The 22,806-nt window shown below is 33.6% G+C and overlaps 2 protein-coding genes across 3 annotated transcripts; one reads left to right on the top strand and one right to left on the bottom strand.

The window, feature by feature from the left end:
• Window positions 1–1,200: 1,200 nt before the first annotated feature.
• Window positions 1,201–9,694, bottom strand: LOC101259387 (uncharacterized). The gene is made up of 5 exons (XM_069294011.1): window positions 9,099–9,694; window positions 8,060–8,927; window positions 4,678–4,692; window positions 2,404–2,894; window positions 1,201–2,326 (listed from the first exon to the last, which is right to left on the bottom strand). The coding sequence occupies exons 1-5, from the start codon at window positions 9,592–9,594 to the stop codon at window positions 1,365–1,367; spliced, it is 2,832 nt and encodes a 943-aa protein (XP_069150112.1). The 5' UTR covers window positions 9,595–9,694; the 3' UTR covers window positions 1,201–1,364.
• Window positions 9,695–12,045: 2,351 nt separating this feature from the next.
• Window positions 12,046–22,317, top strand: LOC101259693 (pyridoxal kinase). Of its 2 annotated transcripts, none has more exons than XM_004231951.5 (13): window positions 12,046–12,370; window positions 12,455–12,560; window positions 14,896–14,989; window positions 15,116–15,220; window positions 15,623–15,706; window positions 16,004–16,077; window positions 16,828–16,892; window positions 17,719–17,782; window positions 19,403–19,468; window positions 20,279–20,335; window positions 21,307–21,351; window positions 21,434–21,487; window positions 21,964–22,317. In XM_004231951.5, exons 1-13 carry the CDS (start codon window positions 12,306–12,308, stop codon window positions 22,102–22,104), a joined length of 1,020 nt encoding a protein of 339 aa, XP_004231999.1. In that variant the 5' UTR covers window positions 12,046–12,305; the 3' UTR covers window positions 22,105–22,317. The 2 variants fall into 2 exon arrangements, with proteins under 2 accessions (XP_004231999.1, XP_010316062.1); XM_010317760.4 differs by having other exon boundaries at window positions 12,118–12,370; window positions 12,461–12,560.
• The last annotated feature ends 489 nt before the right edge of the window (window positions 22,318–22,806 follow it).

Here is a 22,806-nt window from a genome sequence, read left to right as displayed (position 1 = left end):
ATTGAAAACTTAGTTGTTTCCTTATCTTGGAGTAAACAACTAACTGAGGGAGATGTGAAAATCCCTACATGTTTCATCTGAGGGGGATAGGCCAACTTTCTGGCCACTCCAGCAAACAATTTGTTAAAGCCTCACTACCTTTGTATGCCCACCAAAATCTTATCTTCTAATTCATTTCAATCCTACCTTTAAACAAAAGATTAAGACACTCCTCTATTTTTTGTTCTACATTTCTTTCTTTTTAACACCTCCGTGAGAGTTTCCAACATTTTGCTCATGTGATGACTCGAACCCTCACTTCAGTGTCGGGAGATTAGTAAATTCACTTTTGAATAGTATAAGTGTGTAATAGATCACTATGATAATTTAAGCGTGTAACTGACTTTTCGATACAAGTTGAAGGGGAAATTTATGTCTTTTCCCTTGTATGAACAACCCTCTTGTCTCCATTTTACTGCTGGTGTTTGATTGAAAAGGAATTTCACAAAATTTGGGAAAAAAATTGTTTGGTATGAAAGAAAATGTTTTCCTTATTTACTGGAGCTAAGTCGTTTTTTTTCTTAAATTTGGATAAAATAAGTTAATTTGGAAAATATTTTCATAACATTTAAATTTTAAACCAACCAAACATGACAAAATTGAAAAATGTTTTCTTTTACTGCCAAAAAGTGAAACTGAGAAAATAGATGGTGTACTTATAACAATATCACCAGCAAATCAACAGATAGAGCAGAAGTTTTTGTAAAACTGTATATATGCAATTGTAGAAACTAAATTTGACCCTATTGCAAACCAATTAAGCAAAAAAACTGTCATGACTGGTATTGGGCATACAAAGAACCATAATTTTCTCAGCCACCTCTGTTTCATCTCTACTTTCTACAAACAACTTTTGTATCACCTTTAAGCAAGCTTCATCTTCAGCTAAACTACAGCTCTATTACTCGGCTTCGAAATTGACAAATCCAAAGCCGATCTTCAGCTCAACATAAGGCATTCCAGAAGGTCCTGTGCGTTCATATGAACAGCAGAATTCACCATTTGAATAACCTTACTACTACTAATTTCTTCTCTAGGAAACTGAGGTCGATAGCCTCAAGGGCTGATAGTTTATGCTTGTGTTTCTAATCATTTTTTCGAGGCATAAGTTTATATTTCTGTATCATAATTCTTTAAAGTTTATATCTGACATGACTTCAATTCTTAGAAAATAACCTATTTAAAAGGCAAAACATACAATTTTATACACTAACATTGCGCGACCCCATGGTATCGCGGGCTTTATCTCATCTAGTGTACTTGTATGAATAACTTGTAGTATCCAATAAAAGAACAAGAAATGATACAATCAATGATTGGTAGTATTACCCTGTGTATCCTATGCAGTTTGGATTGATATCCTTGTCTCTTCTTCCTAACTTTTTAATGTCTATGACGAGAGATTCAAAAGCATTGTATGATGAACCTCCTTCACCAACACTAATTTTTGCCAACATAGATAACTTGTCAACTGATTTCTTCAACTTATCCTTATTTGTTACCATCAAGTCTTTCACTGCCTTCTCAATAATGTATCTGTCACAAATATCTTTCATGTCCAACCCAATTTTCCACACTTCACCCACAAATCTACTAGTGACTCGTTGGTCCACATAAACAGCCCAACAGATCATGGGTTTTCTTTCAACAATACTTTCCATAGTCGAGTTCCATCCACTGTGAGTTAAAAATCCACCGATAGCTGGGTGGGATAGTACTTTCTCTTGTGGAGCCCAACTCACTATGTAGGCTCTTTCTTTGCAACCGTCCGCTAGCTCCTTGACAAATTGGTGGCTAAACTCCTCTTCCCTCAATAAGTCGGACCTCATGACCCACAAAAATCTGATTCCGCTATTTACTAATCCATGCCAAAACTCCAACATTTCCTCCTTTGTCAAAGTTGCAAGACTTCCAAAACTTACATAGATTACTGATTCTACGGGCTGTGCATCAAGCCATTGAATCGAACTGCCATCTTCTTCCCGCAAACTATTCGAAGAGGACATTGATTTATCAGCAAGCCTAGTTTTGAGTTGCAATTGTAGCGGTCCAACCGCATATGTTTGTGGACAATGAGTGCGAATATTAGAGAGTAACGGACCGTCTAAATCTTCAAATGTATTTAATATGAGTCCATGGGATCGAGGTATACTTTGGATTTCCTTGAGAGCAAGTTGACAATAGAGGTCGGTTGCACAATTGGTGAGACGATAGAATGGAAAATCTCGACGCCGTAGAAGATCTTCCATGCCAGGTACATTTTCTATCAACACGTCCAAATCATTTCCTTAACAACATAATTAAAAAAAAATTTACTTGGCCATAAATCACTAATATTAATACAATTCCAAAAATGAAAAGTACCTTTGAAGGGAATATCTCCAGATTGAATGAGTTTAGGGAAACAGAGATAAACCCATAGACAACAAGGACTAATAGTATCAAATGAAATAACAGAAACTCCAAGCTCATTACAAATATCCACTGCATAATAAAATAATCCATCAGGTATAACACACGTGACACCGGATTCTGTTACTATTTCTCTAAGAAAAGGCTCTGCCACAGCTTGCAAGGAAGTAATAAGGTCTCCAAACAGAAGAGACGACCGGGGATGATCGTCGGGAAGACCATCGGAAATAGTCCGGAATTGAAATTTAGGATATTGCCTGAATCTAGATTCGACGTCGGTGTGACGATAGAGAAGCTGTTGATTGTGATTCGTGTTGAGGAAAGTAACTTGTAAACCTGCAAGGCAAAAAAGCTCAGCAAGTTGAAGCATGGAATTGATAGGGCTTTGAATTGGAAGGGGAAAGAGAAGCACATGAGGACACATTTTTGCTTCTTCTGCTGTTCTTGTTGGGAATGAGAGATAAGATAGATATATATATATGTAGCTGCTCCATTGCTATTATTACTGATAAGTTTTTAAAGAATGACGAGAGAAAAAGATTTGTCAAAGATACTCAGCCTAGGATTCCATTAATAAATGGAGTTGTTGTAGTTTTCCTTGTTTCTAGTTCAATTTATTAATGTTTGATAAATATATCTTGAATCATGATACTAATAACGTCAATAACCACTCTTATAAACTTTAAGATGGTGTATATTTTTATGTCAATTTTATTGAATTGTGTATACCTCAGGGCTAACGGATAGACACGCCAAATTTATTTTTATTTTTATTCAAAAATTTTAAAAAATCCTTTCTTTTTCAATATCCTCGAACAAATATGATGACATTTAAAATAAAAATAAAAAACAAGCTAGCCCTTTATCTCCATTCAAACATAAACCCAAAACCTATTAAATTAAACAAAGAAAAAAATGTTTGTTTAATTCATCTTCATTTACAGTCATTCTACAAATTAAAAAAAATACAATACCATGTGTTTTCAATTAAAAACAAGAGATTCGATTTTAATTTTTGGTTCATATCAATTAGTTGTTGAAATAGATTGAAAATACTATAATCTTTTACGAACAAAGCTTCAAGCTTTCAATTGAATTTGAGTCGAACAAAAACTTTCAAAGATTATTTGTTATCAAAAGAGGTTGAAATTATACTATAATCATTGACAGATAAAACTTTAAATTTTAAAATAAATCTGTCTTTGAATCAAAATTATCGAACTCAAATATGTTTGTTGTTAAAAGGAATTCCATTTGAAGATCAATTGCAACCAATATAGCTGAAAACAGTAGGTAGGATAGGGATCGGGAAGTACAATTTGTTTAGGAAAAGGCAGATAAAGGTAGAAACTGAAGCATGGTTTAAAATTGAAAAAGGGGTGGGTGGGGTCTTTAGTTTCGGCTAAAAGATAAATAAAATCAAATAAATTACTGTTCAATCAATTTACTTTCAATTCTTTTCTAAGGTTAATAACAATGAAGTTCTATCTACTTACGCATGAAAAATAAGTACATTTTTTAGTTTAACTATACAAAATTAATCGAAGTACTCCAGTCAGGGATTTATTTACTTCTCTCGATGATAATGCAATCGATAACAATTTCTTTTTTCTGATTACAGAATCTAATATATAAATAAAAAGGACCTTGTAATTATACTAAATATAGTATTTTTTTTTTTAATTGAATAGATTCTTTCAAATAATAGTAACAATAACAATTACAATAACAAAATTAAATTCAATATAATCTCGCGAGATTGTATAACGACCAAAACCGAAAGGCAAAATTAACGTAGTGGAATCAAATAAATTTGGAGGGAGAGAAAAAAACAAAATAGAAGTGGGATGGATAAGAGCAACAAGAATATTTGTCATACTTGACGAATGGTCACAAATGATCTCAGATCCTTAGCTAAACCACGAATCAATCCATTAACACAGAGAAAAAAAAATGTTGAAAAATAACACTAATTATAACAATACTAACAGCAACTAAACAGAAATTTCTATAAAACTATATATGCAATTTTTGAAACTAGATTTTGAGCCTATTGTTTATAGCAATTCACGACCAAACAAAAAAAAAAGATGCAAAACAAAGTAAATTTTAGGAATTGTGCATACAAAGATCCATAATTTTCTCAGCAACCTCTGTTTCATCTCTGCTTTCTTCAATCAACTTTTGTACGACACTTCTAGGCAGCTTCATCTTCAGCTGAACAACAGCTCCATTACTCGGCTTCGAAATCGATAAATCTGAAGCCGATCTCCGGCTTAACATAAGGCACTCCAGCCGATCTTGTGCGTTCATATAAACATCAGATTTCACCCTTCTTGTAACCTTATTATTACTAGTAATAATTTCTTCTTTAGGAAACAGAGGCAATTCTACAAGAAAATATATTTTGGTCGGCTTCAGCTCTTGTTCTGGCTCTAATGGCTTAGCTCTAATCCCAAATTTCTTCACTGCTTCTGATTCCAATAAAACATGACCTGGGTAATCTTTAACTACCTCTAACGTTGTTATTGGTGTCTTCAGTTTAAGGATTTCGCCGTTAATCTTCATTACCTTTGTCTTCTTCGTAGTTCCTCCTATGTTGTTACCCATTTTCTTTTTTCTTCAAGAGAATCTTGATATTTTTATTTTTTTTGTACTATGGTTCCTCCACTTATATTTTGGTATAATTATATGGACAAGGAACTAACTTTTTTGTTAGTGCGTGTGCGTGTAAATTTGTGGAAATGTACTAGAAAAGCTTTTATTTAGTGGCCTATTCTAGTGTATAATTAACCGGTTAAACCGAATTTCAAAAATATTAAATTTTGAAAATTATAATTCTAAAAATAACTAGTTATATTTATATTTTTATCAGATTATATCGGGTATGTTATTTGATATGGTTAATTATAACAACTCGAAATAAATATTTAAGATTTTAAAATAAATGTATAGAAAGTAATGTTGAACTATATAAGTGATCTAGTTTCTAAAAAAAAAAAAAATATTCAACTGATCAGTTCTTCATCCCTGAAATTGAACCTATCACTACGAATATGGACCCACCATGAATTATTTAAGGTGTTCACTAAATCAATGATATGATTTTTCTAATAAAGGGATCGTTTGATATGAATCAACTTCTTTTAAAATAAAATTATTATCTCACGTGATTTATGGCGCTATAAATATAATCCTGGATTATATTTTATTTACCAAACGATTGGTATTTTACTGTCTGTGTGATGATTGTACCTTACTATGGGAAGATAAATATTTTTGTATAAGACGAAGTGGGAAAGAAGTTATTCAATTCCATCAGGACAAAATTCTATCTGGCTCTGATTAGAAAGCAAGAAAAGAAATGAGACACGATTTTTTGTTGTAAAATATTTGACATATTGGAGGGGCAATGGGGAGTTGAGTTTTCTTTAGTTTGTGATAATCTAAGGCTAGTGGGACTAAGCTTTTTTGGCGTGGTATGATTATGATTTATGGGAAGACTTAATATTATATGTTATAGAATTTTAAATCTAATTTAGTTTACTTGTAAAATTGGCAACTGTATATAGTAAACAGAAGTAAATAACATGTTATATACTCAATGTTTAAATAAATTGTTTGTGTATATAACTTAAGTATAAACGGCCTTACGTTAAAGATTGTCATAAAGTCCCAACCAAATTGCTTATCTGGATGTCGACAGCAGAGCCTTTCTAAATTCAAAGTCGTAATCCTCAATTTTGTGTGTTGATTAAGGAAATGTTTTGCTTCTGTCACAAAGAATTTAAAATTTAATATGTTGCTTGCTCATAGAAAAAGTCCAAGGAGGATAAGATTTTTCAGTTACACTTGCAATTGCTATTTAAACGGAAGTATCAATCGAGGTTACTTATACGGTAAGGCCAAAGGAGAAAAAAAGCAAAACAAACTTTTTACTATATTCAGTGATGAAAATCAGCAATTTCATTAAAAGTGTTCAAAATTTGATATATTATAGCAATATATCTCGACTTTGACTAAGATAACTCTCTAAATAAGGCGAATGGGCATGTCCAACTCCGTTTTATTAATCTATACTATAAAAAGGTGTTAATACGATCTTATAATTAGTCTAAAGATATGGGCTGACGTTTGTGGTGATGCTTGCAAAATTCTTATATGTTTTGAGTATTCAAGATCTTCTTGAAACATTTCAAGTCCTTTTCATGTTTTGAAGTCTAGCTAATGCTCCTTTTTATTTCATATAATTATCTTTTTAAAGAATAATATCGTTTACATAAGTTTTGCGGATATCTCAATTAATTTTTCATTTTTAAGTCTTAAATTAAGTGATTACGAATAGATTAGAATATCCTGGAGCATATTCAAAGATCCACATTTGATTAATGCCTAGCTGAGGGTTATAAATGATATTCATGTCATGATTTAAAGAAATGAGGTTAAACCTAAGTGATAAATCTCACTCTGTACATGGTAAGGAGAAAGGGCATGAACATCTGGAGGTATATACTAGATTTGTTGTCAATGACAACCAAATATTCCCAAAAAACTACACGCATGCTCACAATGTCTAGATTTCAAAATAAATAGGAGAGCTAAGCTAATTTCTCAAACATTTGGTCATGAATGAATAGAAAAGCATCAATATACGTTGTTGAATAATAGAAATTTTAAGGTATGCTATATACAACAAAAACTTTTTCCTCACTGCTAAGTTTCTGCAATTTTGTCTGGGAACTTCACTAAACATTCAGCAGCAGGAATCGTAAGGCGTAAATCAAAGCTAGGACTGCTATAAGGAGCAAAACATAAAAGAACAACTACAATGAATATCAAGTGGTGGATTTTCTTTTAAAGAAGGCTAAGCCACATGGAAAAGGCAGTATCTATCCTCTGGAGGCAGGCTGGCCTTCATAAACAGTGTGTTAAAGCTATTCCAAAGTCCAAAGCACAGTGATGTCTTAATATTTGAAGTTCCAGCAAAAGTGGACACCAGACAAGAAGCAGTCTCAGCAAGTTGCCATGGAGTTGAAGTTGTGCAAGAACAGCCAACAACAGGATAATGGGACTAGTTTCAAACAATCACACCCCATGGAATGAGTCTATTGAAACAAAGAATAGGAAAGGGTGAGAGGTATCCTCCGAAACGTGCATTTTAAAGTTGCAACATACTAGTTTATACAAGGTGTATTTACATCACTATCAGGCTGGAATAATAGGGAAAGGAGAAAGACAATGAAGAGACTGACTTCCTAGTCTTTCTATCAAATTCTAATGTAACATACTAGTTTCTACTTGAGCATGAAAAATTATGTCAGACATGACTTCAATTTTTAAAGAGGAACCTATTTGAAAGGCAAAAAAATACAATTTTATACACTAACATTAAGCTCGACCCATGCTAAGGCAGGCTTTATCTCATCTAGTGTACCTGTATGAATAACTTGCAGTATCCGGTAAAAGAACAAGAAAAAAATATAATCTTTGACTACAAAACAATGATTGGTAGTATTACCCTGTTTATCTTATGCAGTTAGGGTTGATATCCTTGTCTCTTCTTCCTAACTTTTTAATGTCATCGACGAGATATTCAAAAGCATTGTACGATGAACCTCCTTCTCCAACACTAATTTCTGCCAACATAGATAACTTGTCAACTGATTTCTTCAATTTCTCCTTATTTGTTACCATCAAATCTTTCACCACCTTCTCAATATTGTCTCTGTCACAAATGTCTTTCATGTCCAACCCAATTTTCCACACTTCACTCACAAATCTACTTGTGACTCGTTGGTCTACATAAACAGCCCAACAGATCATGGGTTTTCTTTCAACAATACTTTCCATAGTCGAGTTCCATCCGCTGTGAGTTAAAAATCCACCAATAGCAGGGTGGGATAGTACTTTCTCTTGTGGAGCCCAACTCACTATGTAGGCTCTTTCTTTGCAACCGTCGGCTAGCTCCTTGACAAGTTGGTGGCTGAACTCTTCTTCCCTCAATAAGTCGGACCTCATGACCCACAAAAATCTGATTCCGCTATTTACTAATCCATGCCAAAACTCCAACATTTCCTCCTTTGTCAAAGTTGCAAGACTTCCAAAACTTACATAGATTACTGATTCTATGGGCTGTGCATCAAGCCATTGAATTGAACTGTGATCTTCTTCCCACAAACTATTTGAAGAGGACATTGTTTTATCAGCAAGCCTAGTTTTGAGTTGCAAGTGTAGCGGCCCAACCGCATACGTTTGTGGACAATGAGACCGAATGTTAGAGAGTAATGGACCGTCCAAATCTTCAAATGTATTTAATATGAGTCCATGGGATCGAGGTATACTTTGGATTTCCTTGAGAGCAAGTTGACAATAGAGGTCGGTTGCACAATCGGTGAGGCGATAGAATGGAAAATCTCGACGCCGTAGAAGATCTTCCATGCCAGGTACATTTTCTATCAACATGTCCAAATCATTTCCTTTAACAACATAGGTAAATTTTTGCTTGTTAGATGATTAACATAACTCCAAATAAAATAGCAAAAATTCATCATCTTCTTTTTTCTACTTGGATGAAGCTATACTAGATGCAAAAATTGATTTGGGCAGAGAAGATGAATGCAAAAAAATTTTCCAAAAATGAAAAGTACCTTTGAAGGGAATATCTCCAGTTTGAATGAGTTTGGGGAAACAGAGATAAACCCATAGACAACAAGGACTAATAGTATCAAATGAAATAACAGAAACTCCAACCTCATTACAAATATCCACTGCGTAATAAAATAATCCATCAGGTATAACACACGTGACACCGGATTCTGTTACTATTTCTCTAAGAGAAGGCTCTGCCACAGCTTGCAAGGAATTAATAAGGTCTTCAAACATAGGAAAGGAGCGGGGATGATCGTCGGGAAGACCATCGGAAATAGTCCGGAATCGAAATTTAGGATATTGCCTGAATCTGGATTCGACGTTGGTGTGACGGTAGAGAAGCTGTTGATTGTGATTCGTGTTGAGGAAAGTAACTTGTAAACCTGCAAGGCAAAAAAGCTCTGCAAGTTGAAGCATGGAGTTGATAGGGCTTTGTATTGGAAGAGGGAAGAGAAGTACATGAGGAGGGCACATTTTTGTGTTGTGATGCTCCATTACTTCTAGTGGGAGATAAGACAGACAGATAGATATATCGCTTCTTTTACTACGAATAATAACTTCTTTTAACAATGACGACACAAAAAAGATTTCTGAAAGATACTCACCCAATAGATGGACCTTCTTTCTACTTCAATTCATTAATGCCACTCAACTTTACCTTTTTTTCCTTTTTTAAACCAAGAAAAAGAATGGGGCATTTCGAGAAAAACTCACTTTTTAGTACCTTTTACTTTTCATGTTACCTTTTTCTTTTTTTTTTCGTTTCAACTGTGTGAGGAGACTGTAACGGGTGATGGTTGGGAGTTAGGGTTACGCTGAGATTCGGATCACTTTAATGGAGAAGAAATGTGTCCTCTCGATTCATGGAAAGTAAAATGTACACTTTACTGATGGAGTACTTAGTGAATCTAGAATCTTCGTTTAAATTTAATATATCGACATATTAATAAACTTTTTAATATAAATTAAATGGAAAATGTCAGAAATTTTAGTTAGAATGATAAAAAGACTCATTCACATTATAAATTAGTTTCTTTTAGTATATTTTTACCCTTTTAATTTAAAAATAAATATAATCTTGAAAGAACCCATTCTTCAATCTCTATATTCTTCTATCATATTAATAACAATTAATTGCATCAATTATTGAAAATTCCATAGTCAATTATATACTATGGAATCCCTATGTACTACAAATTCTATCAAAGAGCACTGTTGTAATACTAGTTAAGTGATTTTTTTAATTATGATACAACCAACAAGAATATAATGTGATTCAAAAAAAATATTTTTTTTACTATTGATGTCATAAAAAAATATAATTGTACTAATAAATATCGTCCATTTAAAGTTTGGTTTACTCGTGCCCTCGCCGTCCAATTTTTGATCCAAATATGTCATTATGGGCGTTAGTTGTCATGCTAGACATATCCAACTCATTTTTCATTTTTTTAAATGCCATGTGGAATTGTCATGTCATTTTGACCTTACCACATGACATTTATATGAAAATGGAAAGATATTCGAATTCATAAACACCTAATCCAACCCATAAATCAACTCCTTTTAAATTCACTATCCGACCCATTTTTGACAATTTTATTTAATTTTTATTTTTCGGTAAATCCCGAAAGAGTAATTAATTAATAAAAAATATGAAAAATATGAAAAAAAATATAAAATTAACGCCAAAAATTCACAAATAAATATAGTAACCTTAAATCTAGCATTTCAATATTTTTTAAATTTTTTATTTTTCGGTAAATCTCGAAAATGAGTAATTAATTAATAAAAAATATGAGAAGTGTGAAAAAAAATATAAATTAACGTCAAAAGTTCACAAATAAATATAGTAACATTTCACTCTACATTTTTTAAATTTTTATTTATATTTTTCGGCAAATCTCGAAAATGAGTAATTTATTAATAAAAAGGAAAATACGAAAACAAAATAAGAATTTTACGTGAAAATTCACAAATAAATATAGTGATCTTAAATTCAATAATTTCAACAATTTTTTCATTTGATATATTTTTTTTTTCATATTTTCCTATTTTTTATTTGTGAATTTTTTTGCATATTTTTTCATATTTTTTGTTTATGAACTCATTTTTGGGATTTACTGAAAAAATTTAAAAAATGGTGAAATTGTTGAATTTAAGGTTACTGTTTTTTTAATTTATTTTTACGTTAAATTTATATTTTTTATTATTCAATTTCTCTTTTCTAGATTTATCGAAAAAAATAAAATAAAATTAAAAAAAGTCTTTAAATTGAATTTAAGGTTACTATGATTATTTGTTAATATTTAACGTTAATTTTATATTTTTTCCATATTCTTCCTATTTTTTATTAATCAATTACTCATTTTCAGAATTTATCGAAAAAAAATAAAAATTAAACAAAATTGTTGAAAACCAGTCGGATAATTTATTTAAAAGGTGGTTGATTTATGGATCGGATTAGGTGTTTATGAGTCCGAATATCTTTTCATTTTCGTATAAATATCATGTGGTAAGGTCAAAATGACATTACAGTTTCATGTGACATTTAAACAAATGAAAAATGAGTTGGATATGTCCAACATGACAAATAACGCCCATAAGAGCATATTTGGACCAAAAGTTACATAACGAGAGCGTAAGTGAACCAAACTTTAAACAAAGGGTATATCTAAACCTTTTCGAATAGTTTGAATCTTTAATTTTCTTTTTGAAAAGATATAGTATTAATTTCAATACTATACCATATTTGGTCACATACTTTTGATTCTCATAAACAAAGTATACACACGTTTTGTTGGTAAAATAGGAACTCATATATTTTGTTTTCTTTGTTTTTATTTTTCATTTAACTTTACTACTTATATTAAAATTTAATTAATATAAATTTACGTTAAAAAATAAATTCTTATAATAGAAAAAATTATGAAATTGACTAAATTCGTAGACTGTACGCAACCTCTCATTTCCAACTTCCTATATATGCCGCAACCCTAAAATATACTGCGATTCGTTAGTCATCTCTATCGCAAACTAAATAGAGTCACCTAACCGACTCAGTCAGAGAATCTAACCTAACATCAAATCTCCAAGTCACAATAATTTAATACAAAAAAAAGACTTTTTGATCACACTATTATTGCAAGGTTTGGAAACTGGTAATACATTATTAAATTACAACTTAAGCTTTTCTTTCTCTCTATATGTTTGTTTCTCCACTCATCACTCGAATTGGATCCAGTTCAATCCGAAGCTTGTCAAATTTCAGGTGAAGTTCCTTTATCTTTTATGTATGTATTACTAGTAGTAGTGTGGGTGATTCTTTTTTGGAGTAATTGAAGTACTTTTGTAGAACCAGGTGCTTGAAGCAATTGCACATGGCCCGCCCACCGATCCTGGCGTTAGCAATTCCATCGGATACCGGTCGTGTCCTCAGCATTCAGTCGCATACTGTTCAGGTATCCCTGTTTTTTTCTGACTTGGTCATCAATAAGGGCCTCCTCGATCCCAATTTTAGTTGGAGTAGTAGACTAGCATTTGCTCAGATTTTATGACATAAAGAGTTTGAACATAAAAACTTAGATTTCTAATAACTAGCTAATGTGCTATGTAGACCAATTTTAGTTAGCAGCTCTTTAATAGATGAAATAGTTTAGGATACAGATAGAAACTTCCACCTTGTTATCAGTGGTAGTATTGAGGATTTTCACTAAGGGGTTCAAAAAATAAAAATGTAGTGCCTGCTATTTGAGCTTGAAGTGGTTTTTGACCCTCTACACCATCGAGTCAACCTTTAGTCTTGTATTGAGGGGATTTAAAATCTACATATGCACTAAAATTTTGAAAAACACTTTATATGTAGTGTAACTTTTTGCCGAGAGGGCGAGGGTTTGCCCCCTCTTAGATCTGCTCCTGCTTGTTCTGTAAAAATACCTGCCTGTGCGAGTAATGATTGTTGAAGTATGTCCTGCACGAGTATCATAGCTTGCACTGCAGCACATGCTACCAGTTGTGAAGCCAATTTTTGTTACTTTCTGATATCTTCAGTAGTTGAGATGATATACTTATTTTTGTACAGTACCTGTTATGCGAACTAAAAGCTAAAATGTTCCAATGTGAATATGTATCTACTATTTGTCTTGATAGGTATACATGATTAAGTTGTTACCTGATGCGCAAAATCGGTATAAACCAAGCGCTTTGGTAACCAAGGATAGGATAATATCAACATTGTATCGACATGAATTGGTTCGAATAATAAATCAAACAACTTGCTAACTATTATTCAGGGGATAGAAACTTGAATTTATTGTGGTTGAAAACCACGATTAACGACTAATAATGTAAATTAAGACAATTAATCACAAAAGCAACAATTACTATCAATGTGATGAGTAAGGGACAAGACAGGTACAAGACAATAATTTGGATAGTTTTTGTTCAATATACAAGTTTAAAGTCTTATCAATTCTCACAGTTTCGATAGTTAGTTAGAGTAGTCTTTAAGGTTTGAATTTTTCTTTGTATTAAATCTAAACTTAAAATGAGAAACTAATTAAAGCACATTGAATTTAGATATGCATGAACACGGGTAAGGTTTAATATTAAGGAAAAAATGTCTTTTCAAATATTTTTCCTCTTGGTTCAATCAACAATCTCGTAACTCTTTCAATTACTTGAAATAAATAATAAATCAAATTAAACAAGTTAGGGCAGAGATATTCACTAATTTGTTCCTTTTTTGATTAAACAAAATATTGAACGAAGCCACAAATTAATTCAACTTCCATATCGAGTTCAAGAATAGAACTGAGAATCAAAATCCACTGTAATTTATCAATACACCATGTCTGTCAAAACCCTGAAGCAAGCTACTCCATAATAATAAAAAAGAACATAGAAGAAGAAGAATGAGGAAACAATACAATCAATGATTAATCCGATCCGTATTGAATTGAAACGTGATGGAAGTGGTGAATCTCGGGCTTCCAATGCTCTTCTACGCTCCTCCATGCTTCCTGGGTCAAAAGTTCAGTTAAAAGTTAAAACCGTTCTTAGGGTGTATTTATAGATGTAGGAAATGTCTCTGCATTGCTAGGATTTGAATGTAATGGTTACGTAGCACCAATGTAACGTAAACTCTAAACCAGTAAATTTCTCATCTCTGCCACAATGAAGTGAGGTCATCTAAAAGAATTATTTGACATGGAATCTCCTTTTGTTTTGTTCTTCATTTGACATGGAATCTCCTTCTATTTCATTCTTAGTGATAAGTAAGATTTTTGGTATTGCATTTAAATGTTCTTTTCTCAAGCACTGAGTAAGCAGTTCTCAGAATGTATTTGATTCTCCACTGATTCGGATGTCAGCATGTTTACGGGCTACAGCTACATATGTCTTTAGGAGCCATTTGGTCATTCTAGGAGTTTGACCTGACATCCATTTAGCTCCATATCTTGCAAGGTATTAATTAACCACCTGCATGGTGGTTGGTTTTTTAAATTGAAATGACACTCACAGAAGAATAGAAACATTTTTCTCTTTTATAATTGTTGTAGTACTTATCATCAATACTTTACCTTATCAGTTATCAGTTTAAAAAAAAAAAGGGAAGGGAAGGATAGAAAACCTTGATCTTTTAACTATTGACTACGAGTTCTTCGTAAAAAAAAACACTATTGAGTATGAGTTTATGATGTTAGATTATTGATACTCTTTTGGTGTTCTTCACACATTATTGTGTAGATTAATATTTGATCAGGAGGTTATTTTCCAAATTTTGCTTTTACATAGGGATATGTGGGCAACAAGTCAGCAGTATTCCCCCTCCAACTGTTGGGCTATGATGTGGACCCAATCAATTCTGTACAGTTCTCAAATCACACAGGCAAGCTGCTTATATCACTTCATTCAAAGAATCTGAGGCCTGAAATACGGTGCGAGGTCATCTGTTAACCTGTAAAATCATGTGAACTGGATTATGTTATGGTTAATTAGCTGAAGCACTCTGCAGGATACCCAACCTTTAAGGGACAGGTTTTAAATGGAGAACAATTGTGGGAATTAATAGAAGGTCTTGAAGCCAATGGTCTGTTATATTATACTCATCTGCTGACAGGTACTTTGAATGAGTATACCATAATGTTTTTTATGACATACATTCATGCTTGAAGGCTCTGATACCAGAACTTACATGTCAACAAACTTATATATTTAGCAGTTTAAAAAATGCCTTCTGCTCCTTCATCTATAGCTTTCAGTACGTATAAAATGAAATTGCAAAAAGAGTTTTGGTTACCTTGCATAGACTAGTTACCTGCTGTGTCTTGTGTCAATCCAATTATCTGTCTTGTGTTTTGGGCTGCATTTATTTGCCATTATAGGAATTCAGACTGCTTCTCAATTTGATCCTTCTTTTCTATTGACAGGAATCTTCTTTTCTTTTTCTCATTGTTTTCCCTCTTTGTTTATATGGAATGCTTTGTTGGGCTCAGATGCTTATATTGACTAACACTTGTAGGTTATATTGGTTCGGTCTCCTTTTTGAACACAGTACTGAAAGTCGTTGATAAGCTTCGATCTGTCAACCCCAAACTTAAATTTGGTGAGTATTTCCCCAGGAGCAAATTTTTATGTTTCATTTAGGAAGATAGATTCTTTCCAAATTACTGCATTTACAGTTCTCCTCATGTAGTCAAGTGTCTCCTTATTTCATTGTTACTATCTTACGGCTTAGGAGAAGGTGAATTTCAATGTGGTAATTGCTGGTGAAGTGTAATGCTGTTTTAGATAGATACTAACTAGGCTGTTATACCAAATTGCTTCTCTTTCTGGATGTATGTACACATATCTTTTATCTTTGTCCCTCCCGATTCTCGATTTAATAAATTTTATTTGTCAGTTTGTGATCCTGTGATGGGTGATGAAGGTAAGCTATATGTTCCTCCAGAGCTGGTGACGGTATACCGTGAAAAGGTAATTCTTTTTAATTCTGCTAAAACAACATCGATGTGAATAAATCATAACTAGCAGTTAGAAGAATCCGTCATAAACATTGTTTTGATCGACCAGGCTTAGAAATGGATGAGGACCCAAACATTTTACTGCTCAGTCACTCAGTATGCTCCTAGCTGCTTGTTGTGATAACTTCAGCATGTTAAGGGACTGAGCCTGTCTTATTATTTATATTTTTGTTTGCACTGATTTGATATTGCCCATAACATTATATGACTATCTTACATGCAGAGGCAATGCATTTTCTTTATTTAATGTCGTATAGTGGACTCTTGTGGTCCAAACCTTCTCCGGTCCCCACACTTAGGAGGAGCTTAGTGCACCAGGCTGCATTTTTAACAAAAATGTTTTATAGCACTATTTTGAGTTTGTGGATCTTTGGACATTTATAACTTGTATCATTATGGAATTTTCTTACTTGCTTTGGGTGGTGAACATTGATTATAAAACTTGTTATGGATGTGAAAAAATACTCCTTTTCTTCTTTTTGATCTTTTGACTAGACATGCCAACTTAGATTCAATTATATAACATGCATTAAGGATGCCAACTTAGATCCAATTATATAACATGCATTAAGGATGCCAACTTAGATCCAATTATATAACATGCATTAAGGATCGGAACGTGAGAGTGGCTCCAAATAATTAATAGGTGACTGAATAATGTCTGGATTGGAGCATTTAGTGATTTGTTGTGTTGCTTAACTAGGTTGTCCCTGTTGCTTCAATGCTGACGCCTAACCAGTTTGAAGCAGAGCAGTTGACCGGGTCCAGGTAACATTTATAGGGGCCGTTACTTATCCCTAGATTAAAATTGTATTTTCAGGGTATTTCAGCTGAATGAAGACATGCAGTCTTACTATGGTAGACTTGATTCTCAAGTGGTATGACATTTGTTTGGGTGGGGTTGGGGTGTGAGGTGTGGGAGTAAGTCAAATAGTGTTGGTTATAGAGTTATAGGTCTGTAAAATGTGAAAGGTTCCTCATTTATTTGAAATAGCTGTCTTTTCTAAGTTTGCTGGTTAATCTACTTACTCACTAGACCGTTCATGCAAGGTTTTGGAAGCTTTAACTTGAAGCTTGCTTAAATAATGTATTTTTTTCTTGTGAATGCACATGTTATAAGGAATTGGAAGCACAGTTGATTTTGTCTTTCTTCTTAATCTTATCATATAGTTAGAAGCTTTTGACCAACTAATATCAGTATTATCATGAACTCTTACTAGGTTTTATTGACTATTGTTAGTTCTATAATGTTTTTGGAAGTTGTTAAAGAAGAGTGGAACCTCATTTTGCGAAATAGAGAAGAATGACTTAGGGGGTGTTTGGATTTTTGTGCTGTTGGCTTTTAATCACTTTTTTCAGTTTTGGAGGTGTTTGGAAAAGAAAAAAAAGTGCTTTTAAGCACTCATCTTTAGGTCAAAAAAGTTATAAAATAGCCAAAAGCCAAAACTAGGGTATTCCCTACTTATAACTTTAAGCTTTTTGACTTATTAAGTTACTTCTTATAAGCTTATCCAAAGGGCACTTAATCTTGTGCTTTTCATTTATTTTCTTGCAATACTTCTACCTAATAAGGATGTTTTTTTTTTTTTGACAGAATCACTTCTGAAAAAGATGGGCAAGAAGCTTGCAACATTCTGCATGCTGCTGGGCCATCAAAGGTATCCTGATGTACTTAGAGATCTAAATACTCTTAGAAAGCTTTCTAATGCAGTCATATTTATAGCAAGAACAATTCGCAGGAAAGTTTTTTCTGTTGCTTATATTTCTTTTGCAATTACTTTTTCTCCTTAGCGCTTCTCCTTAACCTTACAACACTTTCTTTTCACAATGGTGTTGCGCATTTCTACTATTACACCAGGTACCTGTTACCTCCCACCAACACCGGTACCGGGTAAATCTACCAAGCAAGGTTTTGAAAGATAGGGGAGAATCACCCGGTGTTTTTTACTCTCCACTAAGATTTGAACCCTAGTTTCAGATGTTTTTTTTACCCATTTCATTAATCTCTACGACGCATCCTAAGGTGCTCCTTAACCTCAATGCACATTGCCAGTGAGAATCATCTAACCAATTAAACCATGTTTTGTCTTGGATTATTGAAATTGGAGCATTTCATGGGAGTCTTCTTGTTGGGAACCTTGTGTAGTAAAAGATGAACATATATCTGATATTGACTTCCTGTAAGGATTTGCTCCTAAACTCAAACTCTGTCAATGCTGAATATATGGTGTAGAGGATTGCTGTATTTATTGTTTCACGAAAATAACTTTAATTGGAATCAAGATTTTCAGTCCTTATATGTCTTGGCTGAAAATTTGGACTGGTCTTTGGGTCAACCGGTCTATGCTCCTCAGCAACTGACAAGTGAAAATTGAAACATTTTTTGTTTCTGAAGCATGTTACCTTTTGATCAATTAAATAACTTTCCCTCCCCCTATCTTTTTATCTCTTTCTGAATCTTTCCATGAGTGTGTGAATAATGCCTCCTACACAATGCCATCATCACATTTTGAGTACCCACTATGTCTTTTCTTCGATTTTGAATTTGGATTACCTTGAAACTTGTGTAGGATGGGTTCACTTTTTGTTATGCTTAATCTCAACTTTCCTTCCCAAGGCAGAAGGGGGGAAGTGGCATCACCTGAAAGAGGTTTATGAGCCTCAAGGGCTGTTACTTAGGCAGCTTGTGGCTCTAATCACTTACTCCTGGAGCTCATGCTCAATTGTCACTCATTTAAACTTGACTATTCTCTTATCTAGTCTGGTGTTCATAGTCTCTAACTCGAACATGAAAAATTGCGGAGATCTAGAAAAAAGCATTTTGAAGTCGGGTAAAAGTAGTGATTTTTTTAAAAGAGAAGGAAGGGAACAATCAGCAGCTCTGAGTGTTGGATAAATCTAGGTATATGCTGAAGTTCTGCAATTATATATTTTGTTGTTTTTTATATGGATACGCTAGTCACAAAAGTTCACCTTATTTCAAGTGAATCTAAATATATATATTTTTCCAAAGACAAGTGAATCTAAATATATATTTTTCTAAAGACAAGTGCATGTAAATAGAGTGCAATATATATTCTGTTTGTGGAATGAAATGGGCCTAAATAGAGGCTAGAGCGCAATAGATATAGATGATGCGTATAGCCTCCCATTTTTCTTTAAAAGATAAAAATAAATTTAGATGCTGATGTATTGCATTTTTCTATATTATCGTTCAGGCCTTTGCGTTTTTTGTTTTGCATGTATTGTATCATTCAGGTCTTTGTGATCTATGTCAGGTTGTTATCACTAGCATAAACATTGATGGCACTCTTCTCCTTATTGGCAGTCACCAGAAAGAAAAGGTAAATGACATGATTGTCTATCATTTTGATATCAGGTACTTTCCTAGAGGGTAGTCCTACTTTCTTTTTATGGTAAGTCCAAAAAATAGTGTGCATTTCCTTAAAAGAGCAGATTTTTAATACATTTTAAAGCAAAAGTCTAGTGGATCCAATTTTATTTCTCTCAATACAGTTTTTCCTCTATTGTCTTATCCAACAGCAAAGTTGCCATGCGATTCTACATTGTGCCCCAAATAATAACTAAAACTCTCAGAGTTCAACTTTCCCATCCTAGTGGGCTAGTACTCGCTGCGTTCACTTTTACTTGAAAATAGATGTCCATTTTTATTTGTCCAGTTTAGAAAACCAAGATAATTTATACTTACCCTTATTATCAACTATAGTCATTTTACAATTCATTTATCAAAGCATTGAATTTCTTATAGTCAAAGGGGATATAGTAAAATAGTCATTCTATTTATTGCTCCTTAAGGGGTGTGTCAAGTCTATACTGGACAAGTAAAAATGGATGGATAGTGTAGTACTAATCGAATTGAAATTGGGACTGAAGGAATATTTTCACATTGGATTTCGATTTATCATCTGGTCAGCATTTCGTCCTTTCCTTGACATCATGCAAACTGGAAATGGAATTTGCATGTGAGCTTTCTTAAGATTGCGATGCAGTTAGTTTATCCCTACTATTGCTCCCATGAAACTGCTTAATTATGAGTTTTAAGCATCGCTGTTCTGTTTTTATTTAGGAATGATTCCACCGATCAATGTTATTTTCACTAAAAAGTTATATGATACGGATATCTAATTTGACAGGGTCAATCTCCTGAGCAATTCAAGATTGTGATACCGAAAATTCCTGCGTATTTCACGGTATGTGTCTTGCAGCTAAGATAATTAAAGAAGTTTGACTTTGGAGGGAAAAATTTTGCTTCGTTTTTCGTCGAAATTAGTGTATTGCATAAATTAGTGCTTCGCTGGAATAATTGATTCAGGTTATAAAGATTATCCTTTTCTGGGGTTTAAAGAGAAACACTCCCACATAGATTACAAGTAATGTAATCAACATGTTTATTATTTTTCTCTTGTGGGGGGTAAGTTCCATGGAGAGACATTGAAAGGACATTTGTTACTTTGCAAAAATCTGAGCATCCAATCCAAATATTTGATCAATAATTGGACCGGCCCAAGTTTCTTATAAATTCCTTTGAAGTCGCTAGTCAATTTATGTGGGATAATTTGTTAATCTCCTTGCACATGTAACTTGGTCTTACACTTCACAAGTGAATTTCAATGCGTACTTAGGGGTGCGGAAGGGACGTTCCGAATCTGTCATGATGTGACAGATATGCACATCTCTCAGAAGCCCGTGCATAGTCCATGTAGACAATTAGTAACTCCACACTTCCAACTTCTTAATTTTTCAGAAATCCTATATATGAGACTTAAGTTTTACCAAGTGTTCTTTCATTGTTTTAGGAGTTCAATGCTTATTTTTTTAGTTGTTGGGCAATGTGAGCTCCGCCTAAGAGGGAGGAAGGGGGAGAGAGCTGGCATCGACCGCTATGCATCTAGTTATTTGATATGTCTTATTGTGCTGGTTTCCAACATGATTATTCGTGCTTATTAGATTTACTGAGATTATGCCTACTTATTAAGATATCAGGGATATCATTCAGTTTTCATTTTGAATGACAAGGCTGGTGGGTGTGCACTTTCTACAACAATGTAGAAATCCCAGAAATTGTTTATGGATTCTTACTTTAATGCTCATTCACCTTCATCGGTTTCCCAATACATATTAGCTTTTGGAAATTCATTCAATATACATTACATGCTTGCAGGGAACTGGAGATTTAACGACTGCTTTGTTGCTTGGCTGGAGCAATGTAATGTTTGACTCACTTAAGACAGTCTGAGCTTTATTTCCCACCATAATCTTCTCTGATATTAATTTTTTATCTCATACAGAAATATCCCGATGACCTCGACAAAGCGGCAGAGCTTGCTGTCTCAAGTGTACAGGTACTAGTGTGCTTCCCTATTGTTTGTGTACATCCACTCATGTAATGTCTTAAAATGTGGAGACTGGATCGGCATTTTGAATAAGTTACTATGACAGCATCTAACTAGTTTGATTGCATTGTCATGATTTGGGAAATTTGTTTCATAAACCTATGCTAATAACCAGGAGCTTTTGCGCTTTGTTAACACCACGAATTGTAAAACAGCTATGAGCCTTCTGCCGGACTGAACAAATATATAGGCTTATGCTTTTATATAGCTGAAGGTTAAAACAGCGGCTTTTCTTGACTTGTGCCAAGAACAAATATAATGTGTTATGTTAATATTTTTTTTGATGCAACCTAGTCGTATTTTGAGTAAAAAATTTGGGTAGTGTACACAGTGCACATTCAACTATCCAGAATTTTTCATGCTTGTGACATACATTAGTTGCTTTCTCTTTTCTCAAATCAACCAATATTGTTTGCTTGATGCAGGCACTTTTATTGAGGACACTAGCAGATTATCAGAAGGTTGGCTATGACTGCCAATCAAGCAGTTTGGAAATTCGGTTGATCCAGAGCCTAGATGACATCCGCAACCCAGAAGTTAAATATAGAGCTAAAAGATATAACTAAGATCTGTTGTCGTCTGGTCTACTTATTCCTTTAGGATAGTCTCAGTAGAATGAAACAGTTTGATTTGTACACTATAAATAGAGTGGACCATTTAGCTCTTGTTGCTGAAGACGTTCATATCCCCCATTAACTTATAATTAGATGGCAACAGATAGTACTGAGAAGAGCATCCTGGGAAAAGAGGGTATGGCAATCGTTATATTCATTTTGTTATTGCCTTCCTTTCTCCTTCATTTTTTTGTGCTTTATCCTTATGGCTATTCTGTGCTTCGCAAAACTTGAGAGGGATAACACTTGTATACACCTAAAGGAAAAATTACAGGGACAGGTCTTGGTATTTTTTTAATTATATAGATACCTTGCTCCGTTCTCGTAACCTCTTGGATCAACGAACTGAGGCACGAGTATTCAGTTGGCTGGAACAAAACAATCATTTTCATGTTATGGTGGGTTTAATCAACGTCAACCATCACTCCTTTTATTTTGAAAGAAGAGAAGACCCCCAGTGTCGACTAGTTTGGGGGTAGAGTGTAGACCATCCACTTTGGCTCACTCGAATAGGTCGAGTAGAACCTCTCATTAAGGGGAGGGAGTACAGCACAATTACACACAAGTTGAGGCAACTCTATGTATATCCTATCCTGCCTGAGCTTTCTAAACTAAGTGGGTGTTTAGACGTAAGATTGGTGAAATTTGAAAAAA

The sequence above is a fragment of the Solanum lycopersicum genome, chromosome 2, assembly GCF_036512215.1.
Source record: "Solanum lycopersicum chromosome 2, SLM_r2.1".
Classification (NCBI taxonomy): domain Eukaryota; kingdom Viridiplantae; phylum Streptophyta; class Magnoliopsida; order Solanales; family Solanaceae; genus Solanum; species Solanum lycopersicum.
This window is presented reverse-complemented; position numbering and strand designations above follow the sequence as displayed.